We start from the raw sequence: 16,333 nt of genomic DNA on the forward strand, positions 1-16,333 counted from the left end.
TAATGACCTTGAGATAACAAATAACAGGCTGTCGGACAGTTTGCACTTTGCCCTATTTTGGGATGGGTTTTACACTCAGGAATATATATTTTAATACCAATACTGATTCAAATATATATTGAAATCGGTGCTATCTATGTATGTGGAATATATGCAGTTATACTCGATAATTTCAGAGAATTTACAAGTGTATTTTATTAAAAAAATGGAGTTAGCGATTCAACCATATGTCAGGGAGACAGATAGCCAGACAGAGTTCTATAAAACTAATATGCTCTTTCACTTCGTGAATTAGCCGAAATTCTTTTTGTGCATGTATACATATTATAATCAAAAAGAGAGATATACTTTACATACATATATGTCGAGCGGCGAAATTTGAATTGAAGTATATAGATAGATAAAAATGTTGAGTAAGCATTGATAACATATTAAAATATAGCTACAGGAACATATATAGTATTATGAACACAAAAAGGCTTCTGTGGATTTATAAGATTTATTCAATATATATCTAGTATTTAACAATTAGTTCAGTATGATGAGTTATGGCTGGTACTTAGGAACATCATCGAAATTCGTCTTGGTTTAAATTGGATTTATATTTGGACTTGCACCTCTCCAGTCAGTCACACAATATCGTTACATTTGACCAGGGAATTGCTGCAAATTAAAGTAGTCAACAATTGAACGAATGTAATTACAATGGACCGCTTATCGTTTGAGTCCAGAACCTTATATTAAAAACAAATCAACTTTTTCACTGCATTGTGACTCACTGCCTGCCGTCTTGTCACTTTTGATAGCGACTCTCGCCGACATGTGAGCTGTGACTTGCGTTGGTATTGTGCAAGAGTTGTAGATGTGGTAGCACTCACCTGTTGGACTGCAGTCGGAATATATTTTGGGGCACAGACACCATATCAGAGTTCAGGCACAACAGCTTCGTTCCGTTTATGGAACTGTACGCCCTCAGCAGAGTGTCGTCAGTTAGCCATTTCCGCTGCTGATGACGCTGATGTATTTTCGAGAATTGCTCAGCTAAAAGATTTGGATTCGGTCAATGGTTTCAAAGTACATTTGCTATCGTTATCATTGCTTTTCTTACCCAGAATACACTTAAAGGTTGGCCCTACAGTTCCGTCAACAGTCTGCTCTGAAATTCCTCCAATTAAAAGATCCACATCTCTCCAGCTTCGGTATACACTCCTTAGTTTATCTACGATCTAAAATTGTGGTTAATCAAATTTATATGAGAAAATTAATTGAGGGTAGCAAACATAGTGGACATGCCCTTGAAAACAATCTATAACATTCCCACATGATTCTAGTTTGTAGCTTCGTAATGAACTTCTATTTGATAGTTGCTCCATTATCAGAACTAGCAATTCAAACACAAATTATCTTAATTGAATTCAAAAAGCCTGCATTTGAAAGTAAGCATGCAGAGAAAGTGTGTGTTTCCTGAAGATCAAACCATAAGCATCATTGGAGAATGCATATATGACCGAGACTATTCTTAGCTTAGTCATTCACTCGCCTTTTTTGGGATGACGGCTTCAAAATCTTCCCAACCCGCAATGTTTTTCTTATTGCCGCATACTTCCAAGTACTTGTAATAAGGTTGTAGTCCATGGTCCCGTCCTCTTTGAATGTCAAATGCTAAAACATCGGCATGCGTTGGCTTTGTCGGCTCATGCCACACAATCTGCAATGAAGATTAATAATGTTTATCCTCCGTTCAAGGGTAAGATAACTACTCCAAAGTGACCGACAAGGATATACTCTGCAGAGCAGTTATTTCGATCATGTGGAACTGTCCTACTTGCGTTATATTTGATTGTTAGATATACTTACAGCGCCCACGTAGAAGGGATCCATTTTCATTGCTCGCTCATGCAGCAGACTCAGCAATATTTCGTTCAGTTTCTTGGAAGTATATTGTAGTTGGGGTCTGTATATTTCATTTTTCAGCTCAAAAAGATTTGTAAGCGGAAGAATATTGCTAAAAGAAAATTGCAAATAAAAACTTTTAAATCGGATAACACTCATTAACGAAGCAAAAACTGTGGGTTTGTAAGAAAACAAAACTTATTCGAAATGATATGTGATTGCGGACATGTGTATACCTTGAAGGTTAGTATGTGAAGCATTAGATGGTATAATTGATTATCTTCAGAAAAAGTCTGTACCAATTCAATTGTAAATTTTGCAAGTTCTATGGTATTCAATGAAGAATATACATATATCTTTATGAATATTATATGAAATCAATGTACAGCATTCACTCCGCGAACATCTATAAAACTGTAAGGAATATTTTCAAAGATTATTAGACTGTCTTACTTATTAGATGAGATAACTTCGTTCGTGGCGGCCAAGTTGTGGAGTACATTGGGAAGCATTGAGAAATAGAAACGAATGGCAGCCACTGCGAACTCATTGGACACCTCCGAGAGTCTCTCGTCAGCTGATGCTGGGGGCGTGGCAAGCACCTCAGCGGCCGCCTCATTGCCCAGTACCTCGACTAGCCACTCCCTCACAACGATGCGCCGATAAATGTCGATATTTACGGCCTTGGCTGCCTGGAATAGCTGCTCATCGCTCCAGTTCTTGTGCCGGGATAGCAGATCCGCAGCAATGCGGTTGTGGTTCCTCATGAAGATCGTGTAGATCAGAATGGAGAGGGGACTGCTGTTGACACGTGAGTCGCCCGCAATGAAGCAAGTCGTCGCATTGGCACTGATGTCCCAAGCGCAAAATCTGTGATCCTCATCGTCCGGCGACATTGGCAACAGGTTCTCGTTCGAGGTGGACTTCAGGGCGCCGTTAGTCAACGTTCGCATTTTGCGCTCGGCGACGTCAGTGATGCCATAGAGCTGAGACAGATCCAGGCTACCTGTAGCTTGGTTCAGCTATGTTTGTTGGGAGGATGCGTATTAGTCCAGGTACGGATCTCTAAGGGAACAAGTACGCCTACCTGTTCGGCAGCCCCAAAGGTGCACCTCTCGCCCACAGCAAGCGCGCTTCTCACATAGTTTAGGCAATTGGGCCAGTTGTTTTTGTCATTGTAGAGAATCGGCGCGCACAGTGGATGGTGGAAGCGGGGCTGTAGGTTGTTCTGGTTTCGATTGCAGCATTCAATTGAATATCCATTGCCTGGAGTGTTAAGAGAGATAAGCATTTGTACTGCGAGTCTGTTCTCCGGTTTCCGGAATAGGGTTTCTTACTCATCGACTGGGAAACGGGCTTGCTCATGTCGTGCTCCACAAACTGCGCAAACTGGACAAGAACTAGATTGGAGTGCTCACTGTCGTCAGCGCTAGGGGTTCTTCTTGGACCAGTTCTGGGCCGAGCGTCACTCTCCCGATCATACAGCGCCATGCTTATAGCCCAGGCCCCAGGTAATTTATCCTCTCCAAACATCTGCAAAGGCAAACAACATTTTAATTATCGTCAAAAGTTTACATTTTAATTTTATATTTCTGCAATACTCGCCTCATGGAAGCCATCCTTGTAGTGGCGTGGGAGCAGGCGCCTAAAGGCGTGGTGACCCGTGCGCGGGCTGTTCAGTAGCCGCTTGCACTCGACGCTCAGGGCGCTTCCTTCGGGCAGTGGCTTCGTCGCCAGGAACGTCCGGCACTCGTCTCCGCTGATGCCTCTGGGCAGGCACTTGCTGTTGTACATGAACAGACTACCCTTTAGGATTTTAAGGGCGATTTCACTGTCGAGCTTTGACTGTTCATTCGGTAGAGTGTCCAGCAACTGGGTGTGTGAGAGAGTGCCATTTTTAACTGTGATGTCGGAGTTTAAGAGAGTGTCCTCCAGCCTAGATGCAATGTATTTCGAAAGTTCTTTAGTTAATTCAAGCTTTAGGTCCCAATGGTAAGACTGTACTGCACAGGCAATTAAATGTGGGTACTTTCAAGAGCCAAATATCATATTAAGGATTGTTTTGAATAATATGTGATATTTTGTATGCCTAAATTCAAACCATTCCATTAATTGCAATACGCAACCTTTTTTGTCTGTTTATTGAATCAACACCAGAGGCTAGAAATTCTGTCCATTCGGCCGGTGATATAGCATTGAGGTAATCCCTCACATCCTTCCGTAAACTAATATCGGCTGCAAGTTAAATTAAATAAACATTTGATTACTGTTATGATTATTAACATTCTCTATTAAGTCCTATTAATACAAGCCAATTAAACAGGTAAGGTAAACTCTTTTAATGCAAATTATGGTACTTATATACATATGTATATATTGTATATTGTATATTATTTCTAATGAGACTTTTCATGAACTTTCATTTATTGGTCACTGGGAAATTTGGCCAAATGAAATATTTACATACATACAATATAAATGTAAATTAAGCCCATAATTAGACATAATTAGTGAGTCCATCAACACAGGGACGAGCACCTTCCCATCATTCTAGTTCCTATCTACATTCATACAGAAAATCACACGCGCAATCACTTTGTGAATGCGCTTCCTCTTCTTCCCTAACTGAATAGAAATTTTGTTATTGCTTATTGTCGTCGACTCGCAATGGAATTTTCAGGGTATGAATATATGTACACAAGTATGTGTGTATGTAGATATGTATGTACATATATCCGTTTGAATGCCATGTTTATAGCGTAAGTCAGGTATTTCAAAAACAACATTTTCTGGGCTCAGGATAAACAAATCGCAAGTTGAACTTACTGTGCTACAAAAATACATTTGCTATACTTAGCTTATTTAATACTTGACTAATGTTCCATTGCATCACGCTAAGAGATTACACTTACATTGTTGGAACGCTAGCACGTTAGCGCTGTAGCCGGACCCGGGGGATGAAGCCGATAATATTAGGAGATTGAGCAGCCAGAGGTAGGTATTTCGCTTCATTTTCAATTTCTTTGTGCCTTAATGTTGGGTTTTTCACAATGTGACGACGTTCTCAGAAGCTGAATACGTAAACAAGATTCGATTTATTTATTTCTATGCCCAAACAAACAAAATATAACAGGCAATTGTACTCATTACACGGGTTATTGATAAGAAATTATTAATCTTCGCAGTAGTCACACAGTCGAGTAGTGCCAGCTCTATAACGATTCGGACATTACTGAATTGAAATGCAAATCGCAACACACTTCGAAGCTGAGCTGAGCTGAGCAGAGCAGAGCTCCGCTTTGTCATTATCAGAATGAGCGCAGCTGAAACGTCGGTCTTGTGGCCTCTCGGAGAGGAGCACAAAACAGTTAAGCTCTAAGCTAATTTTGAAATACCCTCTACTCTATACTCGATTCGATTTGGATACTAGTACCTATCAATATTTGAATAAATGAACTTTATAAACTTATTTCTAAACAAATATTGCATGCTGCGTAACATTCTGGTCGGCACATACTGGTTTTTTAAGGTGTCAACACACTGATTTAGCAGATAATTTGATTGTTTAATCTCATCAATACAGTCAATACAATATTTGCGGCTTTTTCTTTTTTCATAAATTACCAATTTGCTATTTGAATTATCGTAAGAAATCTTTAGATCCATCTTCTACTTTCCTGAATAGGGTATTTATAAGTCGAAGCGGAAAATATTAAGGTTTCGATTTTGTTTTGATTCCTCATCACATACGCACGCCTTTACATACATATGTTCGTATTATTCATATTATGATTGTTCCATCTTCTTTGTTTTGGACTTTCAAACGTTCAAATTCTGATCAAAATCATATAATATACAATATATCTATACGATTTACATGCTATTACAAAGCTAAACGTACGTACATGTGTACAAATATTCTGTCATGTATACTTCAATGTACATACATACATATGTAAATGAATGCATGCATTTGTATATACATATTTACACACATACATATATGTACATATGCATGTACACACATAGTGAGCAATGCAAATTACTCCTTCAAAAGATGCGTAACAAAGATCAACAAAGACTTCACTAATGAGTTAGTAATATACGTACATATAAACATATACATATGTACATATAAAGTACATATGTACATATTTACATAATGCAATTGTGTAATTGTGTAATTGATCAAGTGCATAACCTGATATGCAAAAATTTTTGACAGCTTTTTGATATTACCAATGCAACAAGCGCGACTGTAGAAAATAATTCATTAAAATGAAATGCTTTAAAAATATCTCAATTATTGACCAACGTGCACTGGGCACGTGCGTTTTATAGTTAGGATTCAAACTGTTGTCTCTATTTTTTGGATAAGACAATATCTACAGTATCTAACTATTTGAGTTTGTTTTAAAGCTACTGCTGTTTTATCAGTCTATCATGTAAAAATAAAAAATATAACATACTAAAAATTTAAATTATTATGTATATTATAGATTCATAGGGGCTTTAGTCTGTCATATTTATTCAATATAAAAATGCAGACTTATTCACATTTCTTATTATTATTTTTTGTTTTTTCTAAGTTCTGTGGGTTGATTACAACTTATTAATAAATAAAACAATGTTACCAAAATCAGTGCGCGAACATTTTGTCTTATCATTAAATTATTCAACAGAGATATCGTCTTTTAGATTTACATATAAATTTGGCCATTTATCAATCATTAGTAATAGACACGCATAAAGTTAAATCTTTCAGAAGAAAGAGCTAAAGAATTATTAATCAATCAATTACATTCAATGTAATGTAAGGTAATTCTTGTAATTTAATCGTATTATTTATCGCATTAAAAATAAAAAACCAACAGACCTTAAAACTTGTATCAAAGTAAATGTAAATAATAAAAAATAGATAATACAAAAATAATTAAAATTAACTAGTATTTTCTATTCGTGCTTAAGTATTTTTTCAGCATTTTTGGTATTTAGGCGTATATTGCTGCGGTCATACTTAAATTCAGCAGTGTGAAAATTGTGTGTTTATTATCAATTTCAACTTCAATTATTAAATAAATTTGAGGCAAGAGTAATTAAAAATGCCTCTACTAGAATCGGATAACGCCAATGAGCAATTCTATAATGAGCAATCCAAGCCGATGTCCGGGCCCATCATTGGCATCATATACCCGCCGCCGGAAGTTAGAAGCATCCTTTTACAAAGCATTCAATCAATATATTTTTATTATTTATTATTTAGCAACATTAATTAGGTTTTCTATAGACTCAATGAATAATAATTAACTAAATAGATATTGTTGACAAGACCGCTAGCTTCGTTGCGCGGAATGGACCGGAGTTTGAGGCCCGCATCCGGCAAAATGAGCTTGGCAATCCGAAATTTAACTTCTTGAACGGAGGAGACCCATACCATGCGTATTACCGGCACAAGGTTAATGAATTTCGCGAGGGCAATGGTAACTATTTAAGTTAAATAAAAGTATACTTTTATTGCAAATTTATCTCTGTTCAAATAGATAACAGCAGCTCGGCTGTAAGCGGCATAAAACAGTTGGCCGTGACGAGTGCAGCGCAGCAACGGCAGCAGGAGCTCTTAAAGCAGGTGGTGGAACAGCAGTTCGTACCAAAGGAGCCGCCACCCGAGTTCGAATTCATCGCTGATCCTCCATCGATTTCCGCACTAGACTTGTAAGGTTATTTATAATACATCATTGAATATATATACTATAATTCTAATCTTGCAGAGACATCGTCAAGTTAACAGCTCAGTTTGTGGCCCGAAATGGACGACAGTTTCTCACCAATCTAATGAGCAGGGAGCAGCGAAATTTTCAATTTGATTTCCTCCGACCCCAGCACTCGCTTTTTCAATATTTTACGAAGCTATTGGAGCAGTACACCAAGGTACTGATTCCACCAAAAGATCTACTGGCCAAGCTGCGTGCGGAGAGTGCTCCCGGTCGGGCAAGTATGGTCCAAGTGCTGGAGCAGGTCAAATATCGAGCCAATTGGCAGCGACATCAGGAGGCACAGCGGCGCCGGGAAGAGGAAAAAGTAGAACGTGAACGTGTCGCCTACGCGCAGATCGACTGGCATGATTTCGTCGTAGTGGAAACGGTAGACTATCAGCCTTTTGAGAGCGGAAACTTCCCACCGCCAACAAATCCCGACGAAGTTGGTGCTCGTGTGCTGATGGAAGAACGATTAATGGAGGAAGAAGGCGACATAGAAATGCAAATCGAGTCTGATGAAGAGGAAGACTCTCCACTGATTAGTCATATGGACAGTGGTGTTAAGCTATCGCAAATGGAAAATCGGGTGGGCATACAAATGAAGAACGCCACAGCTTATGGACAGCCAGTGAGCACAAACCGCGACAACACTCAGGTTCAAGACATGGACGAGGCCTCTAGTGATGAGGATACGCCCACTACAAAAATGCAGCCGGCAGTTGCGCCGATGTTGCCCCCTACCCACGACAAGGTCGTGGTCAAGAAATACGATCCAAAGGCGGCACAGGCGAAGCCGGTGCAAGCGCCGACAGACGAGTATCTTATATCTCCGATTACGGGCGAGAAGATTCCGGCTTCCAAGGTGTCAGAGCATATGCGTATTGGTCTCTTGGATCCACGCTGGGTCGAGCAACGGGACAAGCACACCGTGGAGAAGATCAACCAAGACAATGTATTCGCAGCGGGAACGGCCATCGAGGCCAGTTTGAAACAATTGGCGGAGCGCCGTACCGACATTTTCGGCGTAGGTGACGAGGAAACCGTTATCGGAAAGAAGCTTGGGGAAGAGGAAACCAAGAAGGACGACCGCGTTACTTGGGATGGCCACACGTCCAGTGTGGAGGCGGCAACACGGGCAGCCCGTGCCAATATAACACTCGAAGATCAAATACATCAAATCCATAAAGTCAAAGGTCTGCTGCATGACGAAGAGAAGGAAAAAATCGGTCCGAAGCCTGTGGGCAACAAAGCGACGCTGTCTGCGCCACCGCAGCCACCTACTAAAAACCAGCACAGCAGCAGTCATCAGCACAGCCAGGCCCAGCATCATCAAGGTGGCATGCCGCACCACCACGCTCAGCACCATCATCATCAATCGCAGCAACAGCCGCCGTCGCTCCATCAACACCATCAGCAGCAGCCACATGGCATGTCTCAGTCCTCTAATCCAGTTATGATGATGCAGAGACCGCCTATGATACGTATGTAATACATTTTTAATTTAATGATAAATCTAATTGAACATCCTTTTTCTGTTTTAGCGACACCTTATGGCGGTGGCTCTAGTGGGTACATGGGCATGCCACCCGGCAACAATCCACAGCAGATTTCCCCTGCGCCACCAGTGGAATTGATGCCTATTGAGGAGGAGCCGCCTACTAAGAAGATGCGCTCCGAGGATAATTTAATACCCGAAGCAGAATTCATAGCCCAGCACAAGGTTAGTTACATCGTATATCTCACTGTGGATCGATATTTATTTCAATTCTGCGGTTTCAGAGTCCTGTGACCATACAGGTGCAAGTGCCGAGCACGGACAAATCGGAATGGAAGCTAAATGGGCAGATGATTGCTATTACCCTTGCGCTTACTGATCCCATTGCGAATCTTAAATCCAAGTTGCAGGACGAAACGGGAATGCCACCTGCAAAACAAAAAATATTCTACGAGGTAAGCGTGATTTGCATGTTTAGCTCTGACAAAATGCCGTAATCCCAGATTGCATTTCTATCTTGCAGGGTATGTTCTTTAAGGATAGCAATACCATGGCATTCTACAACTTGCTAAGCGGCACTACGGTGCATCTGCAGGTCAAGGAGCGCGGCGGACGGAAAAAGTAAGCAGCTTGCGCCCGATACTAGAATACATTTTGCATATGTAAAACTTTAATTTTTGTGAAATCTTAATCGATCAATATAAAAATGGTTAATCACAGAGAAATTTTTTTGTTAATTGCACTTTAGTCTTATATGACGTCATAAAAAATGAAGACTGGAATGTGGATTTGAGAAACTTGACAGACATCTAAATCGTGGGACGCAAAGTACCAAGAGGGGACGACCATTTGTTGAGTTCGTGGTCATCGTTTCTTGTGAATTGGTTTAATGAGTTAATTGGCTCTCTAGGATGTGAGCCATGTCCCTATACCTCTGCAGCATGGGCGTGTAGATGGACCCACTATCCTTATTAGGTTCGCAAACAAGCTTTAAATGGTTTGGGGTCTGGCCCAGGATGTAGTCGCGATAGCTTTTGATAGACTCCGTGTTGCTATTGTGATGCAGATGGTACGCATAGGCTGCCCGATATGCGGCACCTAGCAGGGCTGCCTCGCTTTCATTCTGAAAACAAAGCAGCAAACGTAAAAATACGATTTCAAGCAATGTGAATTCTAATTTACTTGTGTGTAAACTGGTGCACTGAAGACATCGGCAATGACTTGTAATATGGACTTGTTGACGGATGCACCGCCAGTAACAAGGATATTAGTCTGGCTGCCAAAGTGGAAGCCCATATCCTCCGCAATAGCTCGATGATGCAGCATTTGACCCTCGACTAAAGCACGAATTTCAATTTGCGGCGAGCTGAATCTGTAAATGACCCAATAGTAGCTTCAATTCTGCCACCCAAATTGTTTCCTTCTTTGCACTCACTTGAGAACACCCTTTGCTGCATCGTGCGAACTGCCGTTCATATCCTTGTTCCAGCGCAGCGTTCCTTTGGCCTTTGGTATGATCTCCATTTCATTGAAGTGCAGTGCCATATTTCCGAAATTGCCTCGTGGCGTCGAGTCTAGCAGTTCATTAAATGTTTCCCAGTTGTTATCAGCCTCAGATTTGTTAAACGCTTCGCGAACGAGTGATCCATTTCTAAAACTATGAAACAATTTTTAGTGATCTGTGCAAACTCTGATGTACGGCTGATATAAGCCTTTAAACGATCGTTGTTTACCTACCACAAAAGACCCATATATTCATGAGATTCAGTCGGGTGGCATAGGACGTGTCCCTCTTCCAGATTGGGGGGTTCGTCTAAGGTCATCATAAGCGTATCACTAGTTCCCAGCGAAATACTCAGCCAGTTCTTGTCGACAAGCATTCCGGCCAGAGCAGACGGATTGTCTCCCGTACACGCAACCACTTTGCATGTGGGTGGAAAGCAAAAGCGCTGCACGAAGTAGTCGCTCACATTGCCAAGAATGGAAAATCCACTGACTGGTTCCCCGAGGCGATCCTCCAGATCAGGCGCGCAAGCATTGAGACACGTTTTTGACCACGTCTTATTACGAATATCCAACAGATTCATGCCGGAGCCGTCGGCGTAGTCAATGGACGCCACTTTTCCCAGAAACAGCGAGGCCAGAAAACTGCTGACTAACGAAATACGCCGTGCGTCCTCATATGCATGTGTGCGTTGCTGGTAAATTTTGCGAATTTGTGGTCCCGTGAAGCGCGCGTAGCACTTGGAGCCCGTCTTCTGAACCATTTCGGTATGCCCACCAATAGCCGTCTCCATTTCAAAGCATTGCTTCAATGTAGACGCATCCATCCATATAGGCGTTCGGTTAACGACAAACGCTGAGTCGTCGATTTGCGAATGCAAAAACTTATCGGCATCTAAGTTTTGTAGAGCCGCAATCCCGTGCTTGGACCAGTAAAGAGAGCCGTGCTGTTGAGCAGATCCACTAATGGCGACGACAGTGCTTAAGTCTGCCTCCTGCATCACTAAACGATCCAAGACAATGTCCATTGCCTTAACCCACATCACCGGCTGAACAAAGTATCTAAAACATTTAGACTTTCGTTAGCCACAGAGAGTTCTTTGAGTTCATTAGGGTTTGACTTACTCGAATTTATTGGGGCCTGGGTTGGCCCCACCTATGGTTCGAAACTCCGGTAAGTCGCTATCGAATTTAACCTCAGCTGTGGCAACAACGTTCAGTTCTGAATTCAAAAGGATGGCCTTTAACTGAAACAAGCAAAATTGTCATTGTCAGTGCGGCAGACACACCTCAAAATTAACGATCAAACATTGGCAGAGGACAACCCGAAGGGTAATTAACTGTAAATGCTTGCGTCATGTCAAAACAGTTATGTAGGTAAAATGTTGAGTTGGCATGCATATGCAAATAACTTTATAAATACGCATTTTAATATAAAGAATGCTCACATTGAGCGATAAGAACATACTGATTTCTCATTGATAACAACTAATGCCAAGTTTGGCATTTGACCTTTCACAATAACCTTTTTGTCTTTGGGCCATCACCGAACAGCGCTATCACCTTAAAACTGAGGTGGACTTGTCAAAGTCAAGCAAGCCAGTAAACAATATGTAAGCTATAAATCAACTATTGTTTACTCGTTACCTTCTGCGTGCTCAAGTCAAACCCCAGAAAGGTTTGTTTAGCATCCTGCTCCTCTTGCGGCATTCTTGGAGTGTGTCTTATTAGATCCACTTGTCGAAAGGTCAGCAGCTCACTTAGTATATAATCAATTGTATCGTTCAGTTATGAACACCTTCGCTTTTGCTAATAAACTATCATTGACGGTTTTGAAGCAGCAAATCAAACGTATCAAGTGCTGGCGTTAACGTGAGCTAAAATATTCATTCGCTGTTAGGATTGCCACCTTGTCTTTAAAAACACACAACCCACACATATTTAGCGTTAGTGATATTCTATCAACTAATTTATGAGGTCTTCGTGTAATCAAACTTACGAAAAAATCAAATATATTCATTTAATTTTTTTTTTTCGTAGATGGTATTAAAACAATACGTTGAACGTTTTTCATATAACCATTGATTGTACTACTTAAAATATTGTGTAGCAAGCTAATAGATTAGTAATATTTTTATTTTTAATCAACGAAATTATTATACAAATATTTATGTACGAATAACATATTCAATTTAAAAATCGAAAATGCAATATTTTCATCGTTAAGCCATTTTGAAACTCTATCGAAGCATCAGTAAAATCATCGTTTAAACCTATCGCTGCCTATCGATTACCTTCTGACTCGACTTTTTTTTTTAATAAATTGACAATTTATAAATTATAAGGGTTTAAATAAAAATGTCGCTAAATTATGAAGAAATGAGTTGGTCAGGTAAATATTTCAAGTACCAGAACTGGTAGATAACTTATTGGTTTCTTTTCATTGATTAAATATGCGTGACCCACTTACTAAAGATAAATTTTGCATGTACAATAATATTAACGAAGCTAAATTGAATATTACGTGGAATTGAACTTTCAGATGTGCGGGATCAGTTTAGAAAATGGCGTGAGGAGTCTGGACGCCACAGCGAGGATGTGGTTCAACTGTGGGTAGCCGTGCTCGAGGACAAAGTCCACAAAACGGGCAACGAAAGACATTTGATACTCGAGCAGGTGATTGTTGCTGCCTTGGACACCGCACGCTTTGACATTGCCACCAAGTGCACAAAGCAGCTGAGTGCCGAGTTCCCAGGTAGCTTGCGTGTGATGAAGTTCAAGGCGATGCGCTTGGAAGCACTTGAGCAGTACGATGCTGCCAACGAAGTATTAGATGCCATAATTGAAAAGGATGAGACAAATGCGGCGCCGCGCAAAAGGAAAATAGCTATAATGAAAGCTCGCGGACTTCGTTTAGATGCCATTAAGGAACTTAATGCATATCTCAAAAAGTATAAAAGCACCTATATGTTTTTAATGAATGAGACTCATATGAATATTATGATTACCATAGATTCATGTCGGATCAGGAAGCGTGGCAGGAACTCTGCAACTTGTATCTGGCCGAGGGTGAGTTTGGCAAGGCAGCCTTTTGTATGGAGGAGGTTCTGCTCCATAATCCCCACAGTCATCTAATACATCAGCGACTTGCGGACATTCGATACACCATGGTAATTGAGCATACTCTTTCGCATCTCTCTGGTTATACCTAATGCACTATAATTATCTTCAGGGTGGCGTTGAAAATATTGAAATAGCTCGCACGTATTACTCGCAGGCCATCAAGCTTAATCCGCACAACTTGCGAGCACTTTATGGTTTGTTCTTGTGCTGCAGCTATCTGGCAAACTCTAAGGCCGTTAGCTTGAAGCGTAAGGAGTCTCAAAAACTGGCACAATGGGCATTGGAGCAAGCCATGGAGCATACCGCACGGCATTCATCGATCGATAATAATGACAAGTGGATTGCATCATTGGATTCAGCTTTTGGAAACCTGGAGATCAAGTCGAACTAATCCATAGCTACTGCCGATCGGATTAGCATAGGTGCAATACCCGACAGAACGTAAATTATTCCAAATATGCTTTAAAGTGACAAATACTTTTTGAAGCACCTACCACTAACAATATACATAAATAATACACTTTCATGTCTCTTAATACTACGATTGCAGTTCAATATGAATCAAAGTTTCATTTTATACTTTCTTATGGTGTTATCCACCAGCTGGACAGATCCCTTATAAACTTGTAAGCTCGTAAATAAAACTACAAGAATGTATATGAAATATAAAATTTTAATTAATTTGTTTATTATATGCAGAGAAAAATATTGAAGCTGTCTTTGATGTTAAAATGACAAACATTATTTGATAAAAACAATACATTTAGAACTGTGTAGTAAGTTTTAAAAAAATAAGTTTACAACTTGATAACTGTAATTTATGGTTAAGTGTGCCAATATTTATACGCAAAATTTCTTCTTAGATAGCTAAACAATTTAGATGCATAATCAAAAATAAAGCGAGAATCTCGTGTCGGTCACCTGTAAACGATATCCATAGTGATTCAAATGCTAAAATTATGGAGATATATAGTTGACATACGAAATATATTAATTATTTCAGAACTTGTCTTCATTTGATCTTTATCTGTCATGTCATAGCAATCTATAAATTTCTAATGTAATGGTTGCTTTACAAATCAGATCCCCGTAGTTAATTATAGCATATAAATAGATTCAAGAGATCTGTCTTTATGTAAACATTATAAGAGAACTGATATGCATATGCTACGAAGGCTGGCCTATAACAACATATACAACAACAACTGCATACAGCAGCTATATATATACATATATATATAATGTAGATATTTGTATGCATATCAGTTGGACGAAGAGCCACACGGACTCTTCGCCTTTTTGACAGACTTGAGTCGAAAGAGCTCTTTGAAGCTGAGCGTGGGTGAGGTACTCTTTGGCTTTTCAGACGCGCTGGTCGACTCTTCGTGACCCTGTCCTGTCATGGAGACACACGAAGACGAGGGTCCTCCTGCTGCTGTAAGATATCGCTTGTCGAGCTCTGTTTTCGGATCTCGGCTGCTGAATGAGTAACGCGAAATACCATCCACGAATTTGAGATTGGGTAGAACTTGGAGTATATATTCGCGAGCATAGGTGGTGGGTGAGCCAGGGCCATGATTTTTGAACGCCGTCTGGATACCTGGATTGCCCATGCAGGAAAGCTGCTCGAGCGCGGGGCAGTGTCGCTCTATTCGGTGAATCCAGTCTGTTATGTTGCAAATATCGCAGTTATTTATCCTGGAATATCGATATCATCTATATACATATATTCTTGTGTGTATAAAAATTACCTCACTAACCATAAAATTTTCAAGTTGAGCATATAGGGGAAGGTATTCACATCCAAATTACTATTGCGATCCAGTATGAGCGTGTGCAATTCTTCGAAAAACATAAGAAACTTTAGGTTCCGGAAGTTGTTGTAGCTGAGATCGAGGAACTTGACGTGTGCAGCAAACTTGTCGGCTAGTCTTCGTGGAATGGTGCACAGATTTTCGTACGCTAATGAGACGCGATTGTCCTCCTCGAGAACGATGTCGGTGAAGCCATCTTCGCTACCGCAGGTGCTGTTCGATATAAATCCATTGAATGAGTACGGATCGGGAGTAATCATATTCTCTGCCGTGGCGTACGTGTCGTTTATGTCGTTGTCCAGCTGAGCGTACGGAGACAGCGATTCCAGTGACTGAATGTTGGCACAAGCCTTCAAGATCTCTTGCAGGCGACAATTGTTACTGGCGGAGCATATGGGACGACCTATAAATTGAGATTATAGTTCAACGAATGGAAGTGATAATAGCTACCTAGAAAGATCTTCGGAATGAGAGCGGCCAGACGTCGATGTTTCGGACATTACTGAGCCAACTGAAACTTATATTACTAAAAGCAAATCTATATTTATATACGGCACTTGTTTTCCCTCTGATTTGATTCTCATTTATCAACTGCCTCGCTTGGCTGTGAGTTCGTTGGGCTCCAGGTCCAGTGCTTGCAGCTGACTGGAAAAATAATCACACACCATTCGTACTCGACACAACAATAGCAGAGCAAGTGACAAAAGATTTTCGAGTCTTTCAGAGAAGGAATACAAATGTAAATATAC

The 16,333-nt window shown here is 40.4% G+C and overlaps 5 protein-coding genes across 11 annotated transcripts; 2 read left to right on the top strand and 3 right to left on the bottom strand.

The window, feature by feature from the left end:
- Nucleotides 1-480: 480 nt before the first annotated feature.
- LOC6572076 (peroxidasin homolog pxn-2) lies at nt 481-5,136 on the bottom strand. Of its 3 annotated transcripts, XM_001998192.4 has the most exons (12): nt 5,044-5,136; nt 4,806-4,964; nt 4,020-4,128; nt 3,499-3,829; nt 3,231-3,426; nt 2,981-3,159; nt 2,347-2,915; nt 1,858-2,005; nt 1,541-1,708; nt 1,109-1,226; nt 879-1,041; nt 481-663 (listed from the first exon to the last, which is right to left on the bottom strand). In XM_001998192.4, exons 2-12 carry the CDS (start codon nt 4,903-4,905, stop codon nt 630-632), a joined length of 2,115 nt encoding a protein of 704 aa, XP_001998228.2. In that variant the 5' UTR covers nt 4,906-4,964; nt 5,044-5,136; the 3' UTR covers nt 481-629. The 3 variants fall into 3 exon arrangements, with proteins under 3 accessions (XP_001998228.2, XP_015021676.1, XP_032586704.1); XM_015166190.3 differs by having other exon boundaries at nt 4,806-5,117; XM_032730813.2 differs by lacking the exons at nt 481-663; nt 879-1,041 and having other exon boundaries at nt 1,160-1,228; nt 1,542-1,708; nt 4,806-5,120.
- Nucleotides 5,137-6,891: 1,755 nt separating this feature from the next.
- LOC6572075 (splicing factor 3A subunit 1) lies at nt 6,892-9,869 on the top strand. Its single transcript, XM_001998191.4, has 7 exons — nt 6,892-7,104; nt 7,209-7,373; nt 7,434-7,605; nt 7,662-9,130; nt 9,191-9,369; nt 9,429-9,599; nt 9,668-9,869. The coding sequence occupies exons 1-7, from the start codon at nt 6,996-6,998 to the stop codon at nt 9,767-9,769; spliced, it is 2,367 nt and encodes a 788-aa protein (XP_001998227.1). The 5' UTR covers nt 6,892-6,995; the 3' UTR covers nt 9,770-9,869.
- On the bottom strand, nt 9,793-12,575 carry LOC6572074 (xylulose kinase). The gene is made up of 6 exons (XM_001998190.4): nt 12,295-12,575; nt 11,773-11,894; nt 10,882-11,709; nt 10,580-10,801; nt 10,327-10,516; nt 9,793-10,267 (listed from the first exon to the last, which is right to left on the bottom strand). The coding sequence occupies exons 1-6, from the start codon at nt 12,355-12,357 to the stop codon at nt 10,031-10,033; spliced, it is 1,662 nt and encodes a 553-aa protein (XP_001998226.1). The 5' UTR covers nt 12,358-12,575; the 3' UTR covers nt 9,793-10,030.
- A 261-nt stretch (nt 12,576-12,836) lies between these two features.
- Nucleotides 12,837-14,447, top strand: LOC6572073 (ER membrane protein complex subunit 2). Its single transcript, XM_001998189.4, has 4 exons — nt 12,837-13,039; nt 13,190-13,598; nt 13,661-13,817; nt 13,880-14,447. Exons 1-4 carry the CDS (start codon nt 13,006-13,008, stop codon nt 14,159-14,161), a joined length of 882 nt encoding a protein of 293 aa, XP_001998225.1. The 5' UTR covers nt 12,837-13,005; the 3' UTR covers nt 14,162-14,447.
- LOC6572072 (leucine-rich melanocyte differentiation-associated protein) lies at nt 14,426-16,291 on the bottom strand. Of its 5 annotated transcripts, XM_015166189.3 has the most exons (4): nt 16,035-16,291; nt 15,864-15,965; nt 15,531-15,797; nt 14,426-15,468 (listed from the first exon to the last, which is right to left on the bottom strand). In XM_015166189.3, the coding sequence occupies exons 1-4, from the start codon at nt 16,082-16,084 to the stop codon at nt 15,033-15,035; spliced, it is 855 nt and encodes a 284-aa protein (XP_015021675.1). In that variant the 5' UTR covers nt 16,085-16,291; the 3' UTR covers nt 14,426-15,032. The 5 variants fall into 5 exon arrangements, with proteins under 5 accessions (XP_015021675.1, XP_032585765.1, XP_043863501.1 ...); XM_032729874.2 differs by having other exon boundaries at nt 15,531-15,987; nt 16,142-16,291; XM_044007566.1 differs by having other exon boundaries at nt 15,531-15,987; nt 16,137-16,291.
- Between the last annotated feature and the right edge of the window lie 42 nt (nt 16,292-16,333).

The sequence above is a fragment of the Drosophila mojavensis genome, unplaced genomic scaffold (assembly GCF_018153725.1).
Source record: "Drosophila mojavensis isolate 15081-1352.22 unplaced genomic scaffold, ASM1815372v1 contig_19, whole genome shotgun sequence".
NCBI lineage: Eukaryota > Metazoa > Arthropoda > Insecta > Diptera > Drosophilidae > Drosophila > Drosophila mojavensis.